The sequence below is a fragment of the Neolamprologus multifasciatus genome, chromosome 17 (genome assembly GCF_963576455.1).
Source record: "Neolamprologus multifasciatus chromosome 17, fNeoMul1.2, whole genome shotgun sequence".
Lineage (NCBI taxonomy): Eukaryota > Metazoa > Chordata > Actinopteri > Cichliformes > Cichlidae > Neolamprologus > Neolamprologus multifasciatus.
In genome coordinates, this window is record NC_140455.1 from 9,192,393 (window position 1) to 9,216,598 (window position 24,206).

At 39.8% G+C, this 24,206-nt stretch overlaps 2 protein-coding genes across 8 annotated transcripts in view; both read right to left on the bottom strand.

Annotated features, from left to right (window-relative positions):
* Positions 1–24,206, bottom strand: part of LOC146498920 (uncharacterized) — a 99,881-nt gene that overhangs the window by 70,672 nt on the left and 5,003 nt on the right. The gene's annotated exons all lie outside the window — the stretch shown is intronic.
* Positions 709–14,644, bottom strand: LOC146498922 (uncharacterized). Its single transcript, XM_085136795.1, has 3 exons — positions 14,031–14,644; positions 12,931–13,020; positions 709–12,842 (listed from the first exon to the last, which is right to left on the bottom strand). Exons 1-3 carry the CDS (start codon positions 14,133–14,135, stop codon positions 12,729–12,731), a joined length of 309 nt encoding a protein of 102 aa, XP_084992921.1. The 5' UTR covers positions 14,136–14,644; the 3' UTR covers positions 709–12,728.

Here is a 24,206-nt window from a genome sequence, read left to right on the forward strand (position 1 = left end):
AAGAAGAACCTTTCCAGAACACTGGGAACTGGTGCCTAAATAAAAGGAAAAGGAACAACATTTGGCCCAATCTATAGTGCGTGCAACCCAGCAGACGATCCAGGGTCCTAATTTAGTCCATCACCAGTTTGTTCCACTAAGACCAAGCAGTGGTGGTATCAGGAACATTAGGTGGAACTCAAACAAGTACCGTTTTCCAATTTTTAGATTTCTCTATGTATTCCATGCAGGTCTGCCTGCCTGATATATTTCCTAATTATCCCAAACACCCACTGAAAGGTACAATAAAATGAGCAGAATATCTAGCAGATTTCAACGTTCCTGAAAAACTTTCCATCAACTCTCCCAAAACTATTTATGCCCAGTATGCTGACTTTAAGTAGTTTGAATACATGTGAATTTTTCCATCTAATTTTGTTACATAATGTAAATTGTTGCATTTTATGAAATCTCATCCAATTATTGATACATTCAATTTATACCACCATATTTTCCTCAATGATTTAATATTTGAATAAATCAACTTGATTTACATATTGCAGTCGTATTTTACTAAAAATTATTCATGTTTTTTTGAGAACTCAACAAAACTCTTTAAATATTCCTCCAACACCAAAATAAGTCAGTGTTTGAATTAAAGTCTGTTTTGGCAGTCAGTCACATTTTGGTCATTCTAAAATGATTCCCCCCCCCCCCCCCCCCCCCGTCGCCGAAAGCACCATGATTGCTAAAATGGTTAAAAGAAAAGGTTAGTGTATTTTTCGTGTTGTTGATGCTCATATTACAAATATGGTTCATCATAAAGGAAGTAATGAAACTGTAATCGGCACTAAGGCAAGATTGTTTTGAGGATCAGGCCAAGCTTCATTAAAACCTGATGAAGCTTGAGCATGTATGTGGTGGATCCAGACGGCTTGATTCAAAACTGCATAATATGACATTGGGACTGGTTAAGCACTCTGATCTCTTGGTGACCTTTTAAGGTAAAGAATTTGAAGACATAAACTGACACTACGTAGTTTACCTAAAATACTCCAAAACATTACTGTCATAGACAGGATTTGAATTTTTCAATTTGAATTTTTTTGTTTCTATTCTCTAAGTTTAGTATGTAACCCATTGAATTCTGTTTAAATAAATGTCTTTTTGTGTTGTCACATCTATTTTATGTATAGCCAATAGGCCATGTAAACAACAGAAGTTGATCCAAAGTGCTTTAGAAACCGGTGCATTTTCATTTCAGGTCTCCAAAAAACAATCCAGTTTCACAGAAAACTGAAAGGCGTGTTTTGTTGCGTTAACTAATTATTGTGGACACTAATAATAACAGTGACTTAGAGCAAATTTAAGATAGTTCAACTCATGAGTCATTACACACTGCTCTACCCTACATACGCTGCCTTTATAGGTTGAAAGTATTGGTATCGGCATTTATTTGGTATTGATACCAAAACCTGCAGTATGGCACACTACTAGTGGATGCACACCCGATGCCTGATGAGCTGTGCTTTTGATGGAAAAGTACACAACTAGCCTCTATGCAACTTATCATCTTGCCAAACACATGCCAGCCTGAACTGGAGGCGAAAACGCCGGTTGCTCTTAGTCACAACAATCCTACAGAGGTTTGAACCAATGACAGCAGGGTGGCAGACAGTAGCGGGTGGGGAGGGGCATGTAATTGTTTCAGGCGGCTCTCATTAATTAATTTCCCTCCTTCATTTAAACTGAAAACGCTACATAGGTCTGGGAGGTATAGGCGATGATACAGAAGGAGAGACATGAATACTGAGAGCGGGAAGAGACACGGAGAAAGACGAGAGGGAGAGAGAGGGAGTGCATCCCGCTCCCATCAGCATGGCAGCGAGCAGCTAGCTGTCACACAAAGACACAATGAGGCCCGGCAACAAACAGCCACTTAAAAAAACAGCCTGGCAACAGAGAGCAAATTCAATTAGAGAAGTAATTAGTAGATACAGGGCCAGGCAGCGGGCTGCGGCGACGCCACAACACAGGAATTAATAGGCGCGGATAGGAGGAGGACGTTGTCATAATTAAGAGGCAATCACCTATGTCAATGAATACCTAAAAAAAAAAAAACACAGCCCCCCAACGCAAAACTATTAATTCAGTGATCAAAAATATTTCAGGAGATGATTAATACAGCAAATTCATTTTAAAAGACTAATTTCTGGAAAGATAGCAAGACAATTGCACATAATGTAGCCCGCCCGGCATTTATATTGCTAATTAAATTTTTTCTTTCTGATAATTTGTATTGGAAGGATTGCTTTTCTCTCTCCTTCCTCCCCTCCCACGTGTGTTTGCTTCTTCGCGAGTTGTGAACCAACGGAGGCAGTGTTGCAGCAGTGAATAGACTGCAGAGGCTGCTGAACGGTGTGGCGTCAGAAAAACAGGAATTGCTGCCATGCATGGGCGAAAAACACAAGAACATGAAATACCCCCCCTCCCCCCCCCCAAAAAAAACCCAAGCAAACAAACAAACAAAAAAAACCGCTCACCGCTTCCATCTTTCCCTCCATCAACATCCTCTCCAGACTCCACAGATACAAAAAGACCAAGCACTTAAATTAGATGATAAGGATGTGAAATAGTTTATTGATTGATTTGCTTCCCTCTTGTTGTGGGGTACATTGAAGGACGACAGCAGCTATCATTCCACGCCAATGGCTTCTCTGTCGCTAATTACTCTAGTTTTTAAATCCCTCAGATGAGCCACCGAGGTTTCGTACAACAAACAGGAGAGCTTTGAAAAAGCAAAGGGACAAGGACAGATCTGAAGGCTGAAGGGAATCATCAGAGAGTGTAAAGAACAAGAGAAGCTGGTTAGCTTCAGCGTTTCACATGCAACAAGCGACAGGATTTTATGGTGTTGGGTCTGATGTTGCTTTCATGCATGTTGGTGTGGAAATTCTTAGAATGTCTTAAAGCCACTGATCTGAGCAATACTGACATAGCAGCCCAGAGAAGCTGCAGGGCAATAGGTCTATAAATACAACAGGAATGAATGACTAGCAAAGCCACACAGCTAATGAGCATGTGCATAAACAACGTAGCTGACACAAAGTAAGCACAAGGAGAAATCTGGATGCTTGTATGATAAGGATCTTTCATGATCAGAGCACCAGTGGTACAAATTATTGATTTCACCTTACTTCCATTTGTTCGGCTGTTCTCAGGAAAACTCCTAGGAAATGAAAAAGAAAACATGCAATACAAAAATACTTGAACACAAAAAACAGAAACTGCCACTCAGTGGCAAAGAAAAAAGAGAAGAGAAAAAGCATCACAGCATAATATTATAATGTAATGTAATACCACGTAAAAACAGAAAAACGTGGTCCACGGTTCCATCAGCAGGTCTAAAATTACCAACGTGTTTTTTATTCAAGATCAAAATTAAGCATTTGTGTATCTGTTGCTTTTACAAGTAAAGAAAGCATTACTATACGTTCATCCGTGATCCACCAATTCTTAATGAGCCTAATCGGGAATTTCTCTGTAATTTCAACCCATCTGTTTCATACATCATGACACAATAAACCTTCTAAACTTAACTTAAAAAATTAGAACAGCTTCCTCACCGAAGCTAAAAAAGAAAAGGCTATAAACCAGCGTGAAAACGACAGTTACCAACATTAAACACCATGCTCTCAATAGTCACGCTATCATAAATGAAACTTTTTATGTGACACATTTTTCTGGTGTGGTCTGGTGTTTATATTGGCTCACTAATTTTGTGCTCAGCTGCAAAACGTATGATAACCTTTTACCACCTCGAGGTTTCTCTTTATGATCTCAGAAACAGAATTCTTACCTTTATTTATGACATTGTAGTTTTCTGCACTAAAACTTTAATTGACCTAAAACAATTACACAGGGTTTTTTTCAAACAAAAGCTAAATGATTAGAATTTTCAAATGTATATCGTGATAAATATTTTTGGTCATATCGCCCTGCTCTAATCTGATGTCCATCTTTAATGATCCTATGCAAACTGTAGCCTCAGTTTCCTATTCTTCTTACCTGACAGAAGCGCAACCCAGTATGGTCTTTTGCTACTGTAGCCTAACTGCTTCAAGGTTCAACGTGTTGTGTGATCAAAGATGCTCTTCTGCATATCTTGGTTTTAATACATGATGATTAATTTAAGTTGTTGTTCCCATCCTTGGAACAGCTTGAAGCAGTCTGGCCATTCTCTTCTCACCTCTGCCATCAACAAGGTATTTTCTCTGCAGAGAACTGCCACTCACGGGTTATTTTCCCTTTTTCTGATCATTCTCTGTAAAGTATAGAGGTGCTTGTGTTGGAAAATCCTAGTTTCTCTCAAATGCTCAGTCCAGCCCATCTGACACAGACAATCGTGTCACGTTCAAAAGTACCAAACACTCTTCTGCAATGACCCGCTTCAGTTGATCTGACTGTAAACAACTATTAGAGGTGTTAGACTTATGATGGGTTGTGTTTCTACACCAAACTTTACTAAACTTCTCATCCATCACTTACTGTAAATGCCTCTATCAAGACCTGAAAATTGCTAAGAAAGTTTCAAAATCAATCAAGAACCCAGCTGGACGTTGGAAGATTAGTGTCTATTTATTTTATCCATGCGTAGACATAAAAAGTAAAGTAAGGGCTCTATTAAATTCAACAAAACCACACAACAATCAAGAAATGATTGACCTCTGTGCTTTGTATTAAATAAGTAAAATCAAGCAAGTGCAGATGACTTTAACCTGATTTTGAGAACACAAAATCGACAAAGAAAAAAAATGCAAATGAAAACTATTTACCGTTGGCTCGAAACGTCCACACACTTTATCTTCTAAGTGGAAATGAAAGCAGGGCCTACACGTCGCAGAGGGGCCCAGACTGTGATGATGAGCTGAGTTTCCACATCCACATCTTTTAAATACAGATTTAGTTTCTTAGGCTCTGTTAGAAAATGGAAGGAGATCTCCATATGCAGAATTTACATATTCATCTTTGACAGTTGGGGGTTATTTTGGGTCCCATTTGGGAGTGATGTGAGAAAGAAAATATCCACTTAGCCATATCACCTCCGGCGATCGGGACTCATAAGCCTGGCAATAGGCTGAGAGGGGAGGATAACACTAATGTGGCCTCAGATTTCTATGCAGGACTAGTTAATGCTATTTACTGAGGAAGGTAGATGATCGACTGCGGAGCAGAGAGGAGAAGGGAGGGAAGGAGATGGACATTAAGTGGCCTTCGGAGTCTGTGGCCGCTGCTTTAAGAGAGCCAATTACCAGGCTAATGGAGTTAATGCCAGAGATGAGATGAGCTTGGGAGATGAGAGGAGAGAAAGGATAGCGTGGTGGTGGAGGGGGGGGGGGGGGATCCTGACAGTGAGACAAGCCTCAGCAGAGAGAACGATTAGTGTTTGTTAATCTGATGGGCAAATCATTAAGCATCAAACATTACCGCAGCACGTCGTGAGGAAAGAAACCGAAACGGGGATGCAGGGCCAAGGACACACGGACCAGATCTGTCCCGCGGTTTCATGATCCGTCATGTTAGGCTGAAGATTAAAAGTGTGATCTCCGGGCTTATAAACGATTTAGCCAATTACCAACGTTATCTAAAAACGCTTTAATTTGCCATTCAGAGCTGCAACAGGGGCCCTCGGAGCCGTCAATGAGGGTGATTAGAGCCCCCGATTGCAGCTTCGAAAAGGTCCCAAACAGCTGCTGTCAGAGTGACTTGGAGATGTCAACGCAGGAAAAAACTCCACTTCAGAGGCTGGCATCTGATTAGAGAGGAGAGGAGAGGAGAGGAGAGGAGAGGAGAGGAGAGGAGAGGAGAGGAGAGGAGAGTAGAGTAGAAGGGGGCAAGAGAAGAAGAGATTGAGATTAGAAAAGAGAGCAAAGAAGAGGTGGAAAACCTGAGTTGGTCGGCTGCCAGCAAGCTCAGTGTAACAGGGAAGGCCCATCTGCACTCTCCGACACTCAAGATGGCAGATGTAGAAGCAGATTGATTTTCATTCAGCTGTCATGATACACAAGTGGAGGAAGAAAATACACACGCTGGCGAGCACACACACACAATCATGGTGTTTGAGAGCTCTGTCAAGTGCCTGGGCTGCTGTTGGCTGTCGGTCTGCCAAGCTGTTTCTCTCCTTCCTGTCATTTCCTCATTCTCTTTCCCTCCCTCTCTCACGCTCTCTTCCTCCCTCTGTCTCTCTCTCAACGAGCGCTAGAAGCATCTAAACACCACATCTGGCGCTCAAATTAAATCATTTACAGTCCATAGAGAGAAGCGGCGTTTAGTGACAATACAGCCGGTGGGGAATCAGCGTGTTTTCTCTAAGCTCTGACACCAATCGTCTCCTCTGGCATCTGATTAGATGTCATTGCGGAGCTGTTCAGATGCGCGAGACGTGTTTTCTTGCTCGCACGCTACAAAATCAGAGGGGTTGAAAATGTCATGGAGGGAGCTGATCATCTGCTGGCGTCGCCTCTGACACCTGCACTCCTTTCTCCCCGCTTCCATCTGCGGGTCTGTTAACTTGAGCAGATTTTATTTTTTTGCACCATGTTTTCTCTTTCTACTTTCACAAATGTTTACAAGGTCACCTATAAGCTGGCTTCAGAATTCATAGGGTAATTTAAAAAATGTTGTAATATAACAGTGAATCGCCACAGTCTTTCAAAATCATCTTCCTCTGACAATAATAATAATAAAATAAGCAAACTGCAGGTGGAGCTGCCGGCTGTATCGGTCAGCTCCCAGTTTACACAAGACTTAAAATACTTTTAGAGCCAAGGATAATTAGAGCCAGTCCGACTGTATCAGACCAAACTGATCTCAATAGAAAGAGCGCTGGCTACCAGTGAAGAGAAAAAAAGCAATAATATTTGTCGTTTTACCTGTTCACACTCTTTTTGTCATGTCAAAAAGCACATTTTTCTGTAATGACTATCATCTGTTAAAAGATAAATCAGGTATTAAACATATAGACGCTTGCAGCATCCAGACTGAGCTATGTATGACTTTACCAAGGTCAGGTCAAGTCTAACAACTAAGTGAATCCAAGAAGAGCTCCAAATTTAACGTTTCATTCAGAGTTCTAAACATTGCATTCAAAGGCCATTATAGAAAACAACTGAACATCCAGCCACTGTTACAATGGCTTCATCAAACACAGCACAGGCACTGCTTTGAGCCTGGTTCTGCTGGAGGTTTCTTCCTGTTAAAAGGGAAGTTCTTCCTTCCAACTGTCGCCAAGGGGTCAAGCACCTTGAGGCGACTGTTATTGTTATTTGCCGCCATATAAATAAAACTGAACTGAACTGAACTGAGGGTGTTTGCAGACAAATCAGCATCCTCCATGCAACCTGCAAGCCACTCTGACAATCTGCTATAGACACAGTATACCTCACTGTGACCACTTTCACTTAGTGACAACAAGTAACCTTTCACAACCACTCACCAACTAGTCAGGGAATAATTATTTTTCTCCTCATAAACTTATCAGCAATTTTTTTTCATGAGGTCATAATTCAAGGGAGCAGAAGGATTGTTTCCCCATAGATTTTTATACAAATGTAACTTTTTTTAAAGAAAGAAAGAAAAAAGAAAGACTTCCCCCTGCTGGTCATTAGGGAGATAGTTCTTTTTAAAAAATGCTTCACTATTTAGACCAGGGATGTCAAACTCATTTGACATCGTGGGCAACACACAGTCCACTTTGATTTTACATGAGACGTTTAACTGCACATATAAGAAAAAGAAGTGCATGTTCAACAGCACATCTCACTACTACAGCTTTACTACATGATAAAAAATGCTGCTGTATTAAACGAAAGAAATCTGTCAGACCTCTTTGGTCTTAAATTGTAAGAAATAAATGTGTAAAGTTCTGGTAGCTCTTTGCTGATTGTCGTGTAATTATAAAACAGAAAAGTTTCGTCAATTCACAGAAAATGTCGTATTTTATTGTTTTTGGGTTTTTGGTTTACTGTACACTCATTGTAATGAAAAAACTAAACAAAACAGAAATTTCAATAGTCAAAAAACAGAAATGTTTCTGTAACTTAGTAGTTTCTCTATTAATTACTTTTCTGTAGATTGAAGGGCTGTGGGGGACATCTTTATCATTAAAACAAGCTGAAATGTATGGAAATGCACTTAAAAGTCCAAAATGTATGCGCTCTGTCACATTTTCCAAAGACATTCAGTGGGCCAGTCTGGAGTCTTTGCCAGGCCAATTCTGGCCCCCGGGCCTTATGCTTGATACCCCTGATTCAGACCCAGAGGCTACATCCAATTTTTAAGTGCCTCCAGCACTACCAGTGTAGAATACTATGTGGGACGTATAGGTCAGGGTGGATGAGCATGAAGTGCGTGTGACTTTCATTCAGTAGAACAGAGTTTCCGTCTCACTACAGACATGTAATTAACCGGCATACAATTAATCCTGTTTTTATTAACAACAATCCACAATTTTCTCTGACCGTAATCAAGTGGTTTAACACTAATCAGACCACATTCATAGCATATCTGGCACAACCACATTCTTTCCAAAACCTTTTGCAGCTGCTATTCCAAAATCTTGTTGACATCCTTCAGTGTAATAAGGTTTTACACCACTGTCTACTTCACTTTCCTTCTTTTTCAGTAGGTTTGGTAAGACACCACTGCTCATGACAGGCTGAATATGTCTTTGCATTGCTCTTTAGTTCAACATGAACACATTTTTTGCAAATAACTGCTTCTGCAATAGCTATAGAGTGGAGCCACAATCAATTAATAGTGTAATTAAGTGTCCCTGAATGCCATCTACTGAACTAAGTTCATTCAATATAAATACTCTTTTGAATAGTTTTTAAAACCTGCAGCAGATAAGAAAAAAACAAGCCAATCGCAGCTTTTTACTGGTGTTCTGTGATGCATTTTATAATGGTTATCAACTGTTTCTTTGGTGCGGTACACTTTAAAAGGTCCATCTTGAAGGTTGTTAGTTCCAAAAGACTCAATATGTATTTATCAGAATACACATCGAGAAGGCAATGAGGTCGGTCCATTAGCATCAAGAAGAATTCCATTTCATTTGTGAAAATGATTCAAATGAGATTGTTCAAATCAAAAGTGCAATAATGCCAATCCATTAGTAGCCTATTTAGGAAAACAAGATCTCAGGACTCAATAAAAGACTAAATGACTTGTTAAGACAGAGATTTACTTCGTAAAAGGTATCGTGGCAATTCAGTCCCACTAAAAGCACAAAAAACACACTCTCACATGACAACTGCTGTGCACAATATGTCCACACACTCCAAAAGCGAACAATAATGACCACCAGGGCTCCGTCAATCAGCTGACAGTGACACTTATAAAACATTCCACTCTCTGCTAATCACATTCAGCCGTCATTAACCACTGCTCTGTCAAAGACTAATTCAGGCCTAATAAAATCATGAAATATTTCTTCTTCATCATCTTTTTTTTTTTGCCAAAGAACTCAGAAACATGGTTTTAGAGATTTGGGGAAGCATGATAGAAGACTATTGACTTGTAGCTTAGCCTGGGAATGTAGTGACTCCTGTGAAATCCCTATAAAATGCGAGACTGGTGGTCATCCATCATTATAGTCAGACAGCACAGGCCTTTGTTTGTCCAGCACCGGCCAGCGCTGGACTGGCCTGGCTAACAGAGAGACTGTAATGTGTGTGTATGAGAGAGTCTGAGAGAACGACAGCTGAAACAGAAACAGTGTGAAACAGAAAGCAGTGTGAGAGTGCGAGAGAGGGAGGCAGTTGACCTGGTGTCAATTAGGAGCCCATATCGTTCCATTCCCTGGGGGCGAGGCCGACTCTGAAACATTAAATCATTTCATTCACTTCAAACCGATCCTGCTGCCCCCCACCCCCCCAAGCACTGCCTGTGTGCCCGAAATCTCCCACTGCCTGCTGCTTTGGCGACATTTTCACTAAACTGTGGATTGGATGAAAGCAGCTCGGATCTCGGAGGCTATGATGCTGCAGCGATGCCTCATTTAGAAGGCAACGAGGTAAAAGACCAAAAGAAAGGCTGTTTTAGTTATCACATATTGGGTGAACCTTCTTGTTTGCTTAATTCAAGGAACAGCAGCATTTTAAACCACAAGTTTCTTTTACATATATTTTTGAGCAGAAATTTACACTGCAAAGGTATGATGGCGGTATAAATGACCTCTTAGGATCCTAATCATGGAGACTTTTGCTTTGTCTCAAGTGGAAATGGAAGTTATGATGATTAAGATCAGGTTTTACGGAGAAATAATTGTCCAGGTGGTGCAGAATAGCATATATTTTAGCATTTAATATTTCTTATGGAACATCACTTGATATCAGCAAGACAAAGTGAACACACGTTACAGCAGGCATGGTAATCCAGTACTGAAGTCTTCAACTCCCATAAAGTTTCATGTAGTCAACCTCATTATCACTATGGATGACTCTGCATAGTCAGCAAGCTGCTAGTGCTTTCAGAAGAATATATATAACCTCACAGCTGGAAGCTCTTCATTCAGTTTCATTTAGAGTATTGTAAAATGTTCAGCGCACCAGGTGTCTTACTGTTGGTGTCCTGACAAGCTTTTTTTTTTTTTTTTTTTTTTAAACTATAATATATGTGACTGTTAAATACAGTTAACAGCTTTTAATGCCACTGAAATGGATGGTTAGGTCACAGTTCAAAGTGTGAGTGACTATTTTTGTATGTGGACCTTATTCTTGATTTAAACACAAGTACTTACAGGATATTCCTAAACTGAATTCAACATCTCCACGCTGAAGCAGACTTTAATTCATAGAGACTGTATGGGCTGGAGATCATGCTTTCTACTGTTCAAACTTGTTTTAATTTATTTGCTTCTTTCTTACAATAAGGACATAATCCTAATAATATAAGTGAAACACTGAGTTGACTTTGCTTAATTTAAAATGAAACAGCCATATTACATCACATGTTTTGCTTGGGCGGGAAGTATCCAGCTCATGTACTTCCAACACTAACTGAAGACTTGTTAATTGAAAACTATCTTCACACAGCAGAAAATATTACCGAACAAAGATCACATTAGCACAGTATCCACAGTATCTGCTAAATACCAACAAATGAAAACTAAAATAACTCTTAAGTCACGTTTTACAGCTAAAATTGAATTTGGATAAGATTTTGATCGAGTTTGCGTGCACAGTTATGTTTGGAAATTATCGCCTAAGCACTGTTAAACTTCATGCAAATTCTCAAAACTGATTTAGTAATAAATCCCATATTTCCAATCATTGTTTGTTGGTGGCAGACTCTAAATCAGCTTTTCCATAAAATCCTCTCTGACAAAATGTGACAAACTATTGTTGTTCTTTGTCTCCATATCGCTCTAATCCTCTTTCTCTTTTTCTGCCTCTCCATCCCTCCATACGCTCTCCCCAACCACACAGAAAAGGCCTCAGTACTGACCGCCACATGAACACATACACAAACACACAGAGCTATGGTCGGCTCTGTGGGTCTTAGTGGGGGGCTTAGCTGTGTGGTCACATTTTACATGTGTGTGTGTTAAATTGTGAGTTGGCCTGGGTGTCACTGGGTTTTGGCCGTGTGTGTGTGTGTGTGTGTGCGTGTGTGTGTGTGTGTTTATGGCTACAGATGATGAACTTGGCCAGACTTGGGAGAGGTCTAGCTGGATTTTGTCATTCACATTGTCTGTGTAACTTGTTGGCACTTATATTGAATTGGGCTGCAGTATGCATACATGTGCATGTCTGCATCTGTGTGTGTGTGTGTGTGTGTGTGTGTGTGTGTGTGTGTGTATGTGTGTGTGTGCCTGTGTGTGTGTGTGTATGCTTGGCAGTTGTCATAGGTATGCAGCAGATCAGTTTAAGCCTTATAAGCCCATTGTTGTGAAATAAAACCATCCTTTCTGATTTGTCATAACCCCTTTGTTTGATATTCTATCTATGCTCCTGTTAATATGCAAACACACTTTGGACTAATAGTATATAATATATCAGTCGGGACCAAGCAATGACATTTTGTCATGAAACATGGATCCACTATGCAGGACAGAAATGAGAAAATGGGAGAATGATGAAAACAGAGTTAGTTTGAAGGGGATTAAACAGAATTTCTTTTCATTGAACTGATCACAAATATCAAAAACACAATCTAAATATCTTAAATGACAAAATTAAATTAAATTAAAAAGACATTCACCAGCTGACCACCCAGGAATCATTCCAGTGTTCTCTGTCTTTTCTGGTGTCAGGCTTGTCAGCCCCCCATATGTCCAGTTATGAGCCCGTCCGTTTCATGCACGTGCAACACACCCACACCGGAGCAGGCAAATAGTCACACACATACTCATAGCTATATTCACTAAGTGAACAAAACGTTAACCAAAGTAAACTGCAGGGGGACCACCACCAAAATGTTTGCAGCAACAAACCTAATCGCATACTTCTGTGTCAATACAACATAAATGAAACATTACAGCAGCCCTTTAATTATAAATGACTAATTCACATTCGTTTCACGACAGAAGTTTGCACTTAAGAGACATTACCAGTGGACTGGCTTTAAGCCCATCAAGTTCCAGAAATACCTTCTGGAATACCTCTAGAGTGTTCTTTACTTGTTTTGGGTAGCTCAGATTGAGAGCGTATATAAGCCCCATCATTAAGGCATATGCTCTGGGCACATCAAGGTCTTCCAGTTCCTTCAATCACAATTTTAGCGACGGCTGGGAGAGACACTGCTGCACGTCTGGTGACTACAATCTTTACCACTTCTTCTGGGAACTGTTCTTCACCATCCTGGCAAGTAGGTGGGTTAAATGGAAACATGTCAGTATTTTATGTGCCATTTAAAAATAAAACACAAAAGAATGTGAGATTCACCTACCAGCTGTTCTCTGAAGAGATCCTCTTCTTTCTCTTTCAGATACACCATCAGGCAACGAATTGCGACCTCTCTCTTCATTTCCACCGAACTCTGGAGAATAAAAAAAAATCAAAACAAAACTTAAACTTACAGTTTATTAGGTGAAAAGTCAAAACTGTTACATTTATGTGACTTGCGTTGTGCCAAATATTGATTTTAAATATGTTTTTAAAAGAATTCAAGATTTCATCTTTGTAACTTCAATTTAAACTGTTACACACTGGCCTGCTTTAAATGCACCCTTTGCTAGCAGTAGGATAAGGTGAGTAAAAGTAAATGTAACCTAAATTTAGAGACTATTTCAAACTGTTTTTGTTGAGTTTTGTTCTAAGGATTAAACTGTAATTGTTAGATGTAAGATATGTGCAAAAGTACCTGTGGACAAGTCTTGCAATGATGTGATAAACCAATAAAAGCTCCTATCCACCCTCTTTAATGTGTTTGTGTAACTTGTCTTCCTCAAAAACATTTATTGTGCAGTTGATGAAGATACTTGTAACACTCCAAATTATTAACTCAGGTTAGTCTCCTCAGGTTATCTGCAACATGACCAATACTTACATTAATGTATTCTCAAGTTACCAAGTCACCTTACATGAAAAGTACCTATTTGAATTTACCAACCTCAGTTTGCAATAATGTGACCAAAAGTTATATTACTGGCCTTTTAACACACTTATGAGGAGGTCAGCGTTATCTGACAGTATGTTTTGCACTAAGTACTGCAGCAGTTTCCTAATGTTGTAGGCCTGCTCAACATTTGGCAATAAAACACTTTCTGATTACTGAAGTTTTATGTTTTCTCTCGAAGCTCAGTTACCCATTAAGTTACAAATACATCACTGTAATTTTGACTTGGACAACCCAAAAAACAACAACAACAACAACAAAAAAAAAAATGTGTTTTGAGTGATGTGCATTTTAGCAATTTTTTACTGTCCACCTCTGATTTTCACTTATTCATTCTTCAATAAAAGATAGCCAACAATGCTCCTAAGATAATGAATTAGATAATTAACTTTTGTTGTGTAAGATTATCAGTTATATTTTTTTATTCTTACCTCTTGCAGCACGTTCCTGATGCGCTCGATCTTAATTTTTGCAGCACCTGCTTTTGAAGAGGCCAGGGACATTATTCTTGTGGAATACCGGTCCAGTTCTGCCATGAATGTTGTTTCCAAGTTAACAGTGGTGATCAGCTACATCTGCTAACTGTGCAGATGTTGGGTAGGCAACATACTGAAAGATCGTTTCAGACAATTTCTCAAGGATATCTGAAATAAAGTTAAGTTTAGTTCCATCCTTTTTGAAAGTTTCATTTCCTGAAGCAAGTAAAAGCTCAGTATCATAAGCAAAGCGAGGAACAGAAAAACAGCCAGCGCTGTAAACGCTGACTCAGAAGTTCAGGTGAGGAAAGAATTACTGTATCCTGAGATCCAGATGAGCAACTGGTGCCACAGGACACACTGGAAGTCTCTGACATTGCTGAAGCATTGACCAAGTTCTCTGATGCAGATATAAAGGAACTGTCTACATCACTAAATGTCAGAGTAACTGTAGGGGGTTCAATAATCTGAACCACCTTGAGTGTGTTCTTGTCCTTTATATCACCTGTTGATGTCAGAGAAAAATATTCTTCTCCAAAGTCAGCATCCTTATAGTGCAAAGTAAACTTCAAAAGCAACAGACTTGAGGCACAGCAAGGTAGTTGTACTACTAATTACTGATTGAACATTACTATCCACAAAATTACCATTTGAGCTATAGTGAAAAACTAAAACAAGGAAGACAAAGCAGCTTTGACAATACTGTATTGAAATGGCTACTGTGCTTTCTACGGCACATAGATGTAGTGCTTTAGGGTCACCATACGCTTCCCTGCTACAGTGTATGCTGCCAGTGGGATGATATCAGACAGATCACTGGGCTCAATAACTTTAACACTTCTTGTGTTTTCAAGCTCAAAGCTCCTGAAATGTTCAGAATACCATGCATTTAAGCATTTCACAATGAAGCCAACATTTCCATGAACTACAACCATCTGAGTCAGTTCCACAAAATCTGGCAGACCACCTGTTGTCCATGTGCCAGGTTAATTCCAGTGGTGTAACTGGTGCCACTGTAAGACACAGTATTTGCCATCTGGACATTTGACTCCCCAGGGAACTTATTTTCCACTGCTTTCCTAATGTCTTCTCTTAGCACAGTCAAATTCACAGTTAATAGTTTTGTTGCCTGCAAACACGGCTGAGCTGTTTGATGTAGATGGTAGGAAATCATTAACTGATGCTTCACTGATAAAGACAACAGAATGTTTCAAAAACAGTGGGTATGCCTCATGCTTGGCTTCAAAACGCATAGGCCACAGAAAAACAAGTGGACCAAAAGCTTTTATGAGTTGTGGATAGTGCTCTAGGAAATGATGTTTTGGTATCAGTCTTTCCTGTGGGAAAACTTCCTGAAATCTTTGCCGATGCTCAAAAATCTTGCTGTCAAGAAAACAAATTGTTGAATCTGTATGAACAGGTGAAAGGACAAGTTCAACTATATCCTTAAGGTTGAGAAGCAGCAGCCATGCTGGTTCACTCTCTGGTATTCTTTCCCCAACTATAAGGGGGAGAAGGCGAAGCAAAGCCCAGTTTTCATGCGCATTCCCTCCAACTGTTTTTTTGTTGCAAAATTCAATGGAACTGCTTGTGGTGCATCAGTTTTATCAGCCCATGCGTATGGAAACTGTTTAATTGATTTGTTGAGCTCGTCTAGAGTAAAACACTTTCCCTTGATTAAGGTACTAAGGTAAAGTGCTAACTCCAAAGGTACAATACCTTCAAAGAGATCATGTAGCAAATCCAGTGGATAGCCAGATAAAACATCAAAATGTTTTAGGTTTTCGGTCAGTGTACTGTACTGTTTTGTTTTTTTTTTTACTAAATTCTCCACTTCGAACATCACTTACTTGGATTTGGGACCATTCTCCAAGACAAAACCTGCAGACATACGCACTTGAGAAACTCTCCACAAATCCTCCGAGAAAGTGTGCACCAAGGTTGTCTGTACCAACACAAAACACAGTTCCTTTGACATATATGCCTAATGAGGGAATGTAAAGTCCATCTTCTTCGAAGCATGCAAGATCTTTCAACAGTGGCTCAAAGACAGCACTGTAATCAAATTGTTTTATATCATCAGATTTGCATAGAATGGCTAAGTAGATTGATGTCAGTGAGGACCTGAGCAATGGCGCTACATGAGCTAAAACCCAATATACTGCTGTAATTTTGTGCTTTTTTCTTGAGGTGCCAAGTCAATTACACAATTCAAACTCATCCACATACAAAATAAGGGAAATAGCTGGACTCTCTTCTGATAACAATTTATTGTTTTTAAAATTAGTGCCATGACGAAATGACGTGTATTGTGTTTCAGAGCTAGTATCTGTTTCAGAGGCCTGTGTGAGGAAATCTTGGATCTCCTTTTTTTTCAAGACTTAATTCAGGGACTTTAAAACAGGTACATACTGGAAATATTTCTGCTCCCCAACACTAAGCAAATACTCAGTGGGTTCCACCAAACAAAAATGCTCCTTGAAATATTTGCTTCTTTTGTAAGAGGTAGAAAGAGGACCTTTATTTCCAAAAACCAATGTGATTGGGTTGCACTGACAGAGGTCTGCCACCATATCTGAAATCACTAAATCATCAACAGCACAATTATGCTTTTTTAGGCTTAACTGTAAAATCTTTTTTAGAATAGGACCTGAAATGAATTGTAACTGTTCGACTAATTCATCAATACACCTGCGAGGTACATTGTATATACTTTCCAGTTTTAGTAGTAGGTGGGCTAAATGTTTCTCAATTAAATTAGGCAATTCACCAATTTCTTCATCCTCTGCATTTGCTTGAAGTCATCCAATGAGTGAGGAATGTGTTTTCGGTTCCTATGAGAAGCATATGTTCCATGAACATTTGTTTTGAAGTTGCAGTTTTCAAAAATACAAGCAACAGTTTCCAGTTTTTTTTAAATGGTGCCCAATATGCTTAAAATATTCCCTTTCAGTTGAAAATGTCCTTAAAGAGCAACATGGACATTTGAAAGATAAGACCTCTGAACATGTCACTGTATCAGAGGATGAATGGCTTCTTGATAAATGGCTTCGGAGGCTACTCCATGTTTTAAATGAGCAATCCCAGTATAGGCAAGGCATAAACAGTCCACCATGGCTATGTCTAAGCCTGTAATGCTTTCAGAGCTCATTCCTTCTTGATGTTTCAAATTTGCAAATTTTGCAAGTCCAATGCATTTTGAAATTTACTGCAACCTTTTGTAATGCAAATAATTATTGAAGCTTTTGAGATAACAAGCTATTTTAAGTATAAAACCTTCTCTAAAACACTAGGATGCAAGACTTAAAAGATGAATCATAAAGTCTGAACAAAATAGAATTTTAAAATGTACATCTACAGACTGCAGTTTAAAATTGTAATAAGGTGTCAAATCCAAATCTGTAAGAGAAATTTCTTTTTAACTGTTTAAATACAACTGTGGTTATGCCACAATCCCACACTTTACATTATGCTTACATTTACAGAAAGCAAATGGAAGACGTATGGCTAGGTCAACCAACTTTAACCTCAGGCAGAGTTCGCAGTCAAGCTTAGAACATCAACACGATTGATAAAAATACTTTTAGTCAGGGATAAATTCACCACATTTTACTCTGTCAGTAATTAGTTACTTCACCCGAGACCATCTTGTGGAAACACGAATTTACTCTGACACCATGATAAAAAAGCAGGCAGCTACTGACCGGTTAATTTGAACATATACGGGTTCAATTTGAACATGCTCTGCTGTCGGCATGGTCTATCAGCTAACCAAATGTACCCTGACAAGTGACAAATTTTGCTCTTTTATTTGTGAGGAACGTTTGCTAGCTAAACTTAAAAAACAACCACTCTACTCTGCTAAATTACGGTTAAAACCATCAAATTTCAGTTGTTTAAAGATGACATTTTAAAGTGTAGGAATATAACTTGTAATTCTTCTATTTAGAATTCAGTACTTAGTTAACTCACCGAACACAGTCTAGGGCAAACACACCTCTTCTCCCACGAGGCCACAAGTATCCAGAAACTGTTGCGCACGATATGAACATATGCTACGGGGTTGCCCTCTGCTGTCTGCATGGTCTCAAACACACCTAAGTCTAACGACCAGAGTGACATATTTAAATAACAGCAGAAAAAAATACATCCCTTTTTACATCCCTCTTTTGTAGCATAGCAACTAGCATAACACACGGAGAGACACAGCCAATTCACAGCATGTAGCTGCCATTTTCAGCTAAAAAATAAAAAATAATAAAAATCTACACAGATATAGGGAAAAACAATATTAAGCACTGTATTAGCTGGCTAAAAGGACCAGATATCTAATTTTTAAAATAAATTTTATAATGCTGAATTGCATTAATACAAATACTTTGTAGCGTGACGAATATATTTTGCATAGTAAACTTATATAACCAGTACATATTAATAAAAGACAATAAAATAAGGAACTTACCAGGTGGTGTTGCCAAACTCTGTTTTTTTTCTGTTTCTTCTTCTGTTATTTATGGAAGTTGTAATTATTTTTTTTGTTATGGTCCAGTGTATGGGCAATTCAACAAGAAGGATGTTGAAACTCATTTTTACATGTTACACAAACTTAATATTTTCTGTCGTTGATTGATTATAAAAGTATTTTGTTGAATATACTCAAACATTTAAGTAAATGAGCTGTTTTTTAATTTTTGTGTTGCACTGACTTTTAACATTGATTAGTCAACTCACTGAAACGTCTACATGTAGACAACTTACTTTTTTTTAGCAGAAAAATGCTTTTTGTTCTACCGACAAACACCACAAATATTTTTTTAGAGTGTAGGAGAGCCCACTCAAAAGGTATGACTTTTTAAAAATGGATTATGGGTGTTCCCCAAAGCATTTTCTTTCTTTCTTTGTTATGATATCACGATGGGCTTTTTTTTAACCCAACACTGACTGAACTAATGTGCATGTTCATAAGGTGCATAAGGTAGTAATTTCATACCAAAAAGTATCAAATCATGGCTCCCATGATTAAGTATACATATTAATTATGTATAGTAATTCACAACTCATTCTTTGGGTGTCTTGTAGTGAAAACAAAAACAAATGGGAAATTTTAAAGTTACAGTGTGTGATATTTTCAGAAGAAGTCCGTAAATTGTAGACTTCAGTCAAATGAGTTCTCTTTTGCTATCCTCCCAATTTATGTGCATAACCCTAGCTACTGTGGCTGCCGTGGGCCAAACATCTTTAGTCAGCCAAGAGAGAGAAAACGTTAGATTTAGACTGCCAGCCAGCATGTTTCTACTACTGATTGTGTAAGAAACGCACTATATATCCTGTCTTCCTTCTCTCACCCAGCAGATGGCCGCCCCTCCCTGAGCATGGTTCTGACGGAGGTTTCTTCCTGTTAAAAGGGAGTTTTTCCTTCCCACTGTCGCCAAAGTGCTTGTTCATAGGGGGCCATATGATTGTTGGGTTTTCCCAATTTATTATTATGTATTATTGTAGGGTCTACCTTACAATATAAAGTGCCTTGGGGCAGCTGTTGTTGTGATTTGGTGCTGTACACCATTTGTAATACATTTGAACATATTTGAATCATATCAACACATAGCAATAATAAATTATAAATAAATGTGGAATAAAAAAAACAGATCTGTGTCAACAGAATACTCTGTGGCATTTTATGTTTTTACCCCCAAATCACATCACAATATCTGGCCACTGCTCCATCTGTGGTGAGTCTACTCAGATTGCAAATTGACTCTGGATTGGACCCACCCTCGGGTCTTTTTCTGTCTGAGTGGACTGTCAGTTCACTGTTTACCTCTGCTGTCGACATGGTGAATGCAGAGGAGCATGTGTGTCTATTTACTCTGGAGGAAAAAACATTGCAAAAGGAATCCAATACAAGTCAGTGAGTCACTGAAGTTCACTTTTGTCTGACGACAGTGATACTGAAGTGAACTGTTAGGATAAACTTTTCCTTTGATAAACGTCGCTGTTAGCCTCTGTTAGCTGCTGTTAGCTAATGTAGTGAAACCTTCTTTGAAGTGACACTTAGTGAATAAACTCATTTATTCAAATTGTTTATCATAGGGAAAATGTGATTTGTCAGACACTGAAGCCTAACGATAGCTTTCAAAAAGCTAACTTAGTTGCTTACCCAGTTCATTGTCCGGAGACAGGAGGGTCACACGTCATCTGCTGACAGAGAGTAACTGTCGCAATATCAGGAATAAATGAGCATGAAAGAAGGGCGACATTTTATTAAGATGCCGGTGGCGTTGCCTGTTTTCTTTGTGTTTTCACTTCTTTGTTGAAGGAGACCTCTTACTAGATGGTAAAACTTAGATATTATTCTTCATATTTCGAGTCTGAAGGTGCAGACGCAGATTCAAATGTCCTTCCACGGCACATTAATGCCTATGAATTTTTTTCTCCTCCGCCTATGTAGCCGGTGTCTTGCTACATATCTAAAACTAGTAAAAAGGGAGATTTCCTTTCCAGTCACGGTATTCAAATATGGCGGAGCAATAAAGCAGCTTCCACAGACCCGTGCTTATTCTTATGCATTTCTAACAGATTAATTACAATTACATGTGAATGCATCAGTTGTTGAATGACACACACAATTACACACAATGTATGGTTATGAGTACAACATTCTTTCTTTCTATTAAATAAACTTAGAAAAAAAACCCTGACCATACCAAAATGTTGATGGAGTTTCACATACGTTAAATAGCAGAAAAACTGCAGCAGCCCAACTCTGACTTAATTAATAGGCAGTCACTTTGACTGATAGAACCCAAACGAAATAACTTGAAAAGCCAAACTGCAAGGAAAAATATATGATTCACTTACTTACTGCTTGTCATCCTAGCCCTTGCATCCAGATTACAACCTTGATCATCAAAATGTGTCTTTAGTGCGACTTAGCTTAAAGTTTTGAGCACAAACAAGTGTCAACAAGCATGCATTTATTCCTCAGCTCCTCAGAAATGGTGCTGTGAAGTCTCCTTGTTGCTAAACCAACACAGCAGTGCCGATTAAAGTGGATTTCAAGCTCGTTGCATTTGATCAAAGTCCAGCTGATATCAGAATCACGGAGCAGCTAAGCTCCTAGAGCCAAATCCATAATAACACTCCTACACCACCCACAACAAAGAGACAGCCAACGCAAGTAAATAAATGCAGGCAGAAAATATCATTTGAGGACCCCTCCCATCTCAGTGAAATAATACTGCCGAATACAAACCTCCATAATTGGTTGAAGAATTAGGTTGATAAAAGATGGAACCTGGACACTAAATCCATTCAGCTCATCTGTTTACTACGGAAGCCTTTTAAACAAAACTGTTGTTCTGGTTTGATAGTGTGTCACAAAGATAAGTGTCTCAAAGAGTTGTGCGTTTGTATTTATTTTGTATTTATTGTTCATTGATCTCTTAACGGCAAGAAAAAAAAAGAAAAAAAGTGAAAAGCTTTAGGTTTCTGACTCAAAAAACCCCCATCACCAACGTCATACCAAGATATGTTTGATTATGTTAGCATTTTACTGCAGTTGGTCTGTCAGTTAAGCTCCATCTTCAAAAGCTGTTTTTGGAACAAATTAAAAAAAGAAAAACATCGAGCAGCGCTTCAGCTCTCTTACTGTGCTGCACTGTCAATATTTTCCTCCTCAGCATTAACCCTAAAAACACACAGACACTAATGCGTAATGTCTTAATGTACAATAAAAGAGGAGCGACCTCTAAAAGAAGCGAACGCACGCACTTCTATCCCGTCCACGTGCGTGCGCCTCTCCTCTGCTTCAGGGAGCGGAAAAAAAGTTTTTCTCTGTCAGCCTCTTAAGTGGCTGGCCTTCAGCTATATTACCCTCGTTTCCTCCTCCCTCCCTCCTATCCCTCCATCTCATCTTAATGTGTTTGATAAAACATCAGGCGCAGAGGGAAGGGCACACAGCGCATGATGTGCTTTTTTGGCCGAAAACAGGCATCAACTAAAGGACGGGAATAAAGGGCTGAGTCCGCTCTGTCTGTCTGCCCGAGTCTGTCCGTCCACTCGCTGCATTAAGAAGCTGCCCGGCTTCTTTTCAAAGCCAGCCACTCTCGTCGGGCCGCTGCATCTCAGGCCTTTTGTGCCCCCCTCAATCTCTCCATCCAACCACCACAACCACCCCCACCCCTCCTCAGCCCATTGCTGAGTGTCTGTAATGGCCCAGACGTGGAGTGGGGTAGGTGGGGGGGGCGGGAGAGAAACTAAGGAAGTGAGAGAAATGGAGGAAGAAAAAGAGACCGAGCAGGAGCAACTGGAGGGTGAAGGAGAGAAGGTACAAAAGGAGGAGAGAGGGAAGTGATGGGAAAAGTGGTGGCAGAGCAGAAAGAGGGGACACAGGAGCGAGATGGACAGAAGGGGGTGGTGGGTTGGGGGGGAAAGGAGGCCGAGTCTTTAGGAGGAAGCCAGGCGGCACTAAGCATCTCTGTTGCTGAGCAGTCAGGCCTGCCTGCCCCCCTGGCAATGAAAACCTTTCCCTCCCCACCTCCTTCCCCCGCACCACATCCCTCTCTGACCGCAGCCTCCTCCTCTCCTCCTTTGCCCACTTCCTCCTCTCATTCCACCTCACACACTCCCACTTTCATTCAGATTTGCTACTCTTATAAGGACTTTCCAGCTCCATGCTTTACCCCTATGAACCCGAGGCCATCTCTCATTCGGTTCAGACACTTACAACATGGTCACTACATGTCTCTGTGAGGTCAGAGTACCGTACAAGCTCTAGGCTATTTTAATGACAAAGTATGTGAAAATAAAAATACTTTTCATATCCAAAATAGCATGTGAGGAACTGTAGAAGATTGTGTTTTTCTGTAGTGTGCACCCAGAGGGCAGACGGTTTAAAGGGCCCCATTTTAATTCCACCATAATGCAGTTGACAAATTAAAACAATTACCAATGAAGATAAACTCATAAAAAGAGCAGCAGTTTCTGCACTGCACATTTCTTTGGAGCAATTTCTTTGTATGAAGAAAATCTGAAGAGGGTATCTTAGAAGGCAATCTAAAGGCAATCTAAAAGGTGGAAAAGAGATTTTCAAAGATGGAAAAGTTTCAAAATCTTCCCGAAAAGTACACCGAGTCAAGTCGCAACACCTTCTTTCACAACCCGATGGGTCATGCTAACTGTATCTTTTGACGTCCTGTGACAAAACACTCTGGCGCTTTAGAGGCACACATTGTGAAGGTGGATCAGTTCATTGAGTACAAATGGAGCTCAAATTAAAAGTTGCTTAGTTTCGCAGCAGGCAGAGACACAAAGAAGGTGACTAATAACTTGCAGCAGCATCTTTTAAAAGGGTCTCGGGAATGAATGCGGTCTTAATTTTGAGGAATACTGTCATTGGTGTGAACCCAACAATCATCTTGCACCGATTTGTTTACAACAATTACAAGAAAAGGTAGGAATATTAACTTGCCGTCGGCACACATGTCTCCGACTCAAATGAAAAGAATCGCTATTTGGCCTGTCGTCAACTTCAGTGATCCTGCTCGGTCTTCAGGACACACACACACAGACACACACACACACAGTCAGTGGCCTCAGGACTAATTGCTAGATTGGAGCAGATTTTCTAGTTCAGTTCAGGGCTGTAATTGTGAGGAGAGCTGGGAGGAATGACATGGCTTCAAGCTGAGAGGACAAATCACCAGAGGCCAGCGATTAGGCTGCACCGATGTTCACATATCCGTGTGTCTGTGTGTGTGTGTGTGTGTGTGTGTGTGTGTGTGTGTGTGTGTGTGTGTGAGAGAGAGAGAGAGACTCTATGTATGTATTGGGGGTGAGGGGTTAAGCCAACCATCTCTCACTTCCAAGTTTCTGTGGCAGTGACCCCAAAGAGGCACACGTGCACACACACAGACACACAGGCACACCAAGTTGAACCCTGCAGACTCCACGGTGCTACACACCAGGCTGTTGAGAATAATTTGAGAGCCTTCTTGCGATTTACTACAAAAGAGAAAACTACAGCACTGCAGGATGCATTTATCTCTCTGAAAGGAAATTGAACTTTTTTTACAATTTGTCATATCTTCTTCATGCTTGTGTGCATTGTGTAATACATCTTAACATGCACAG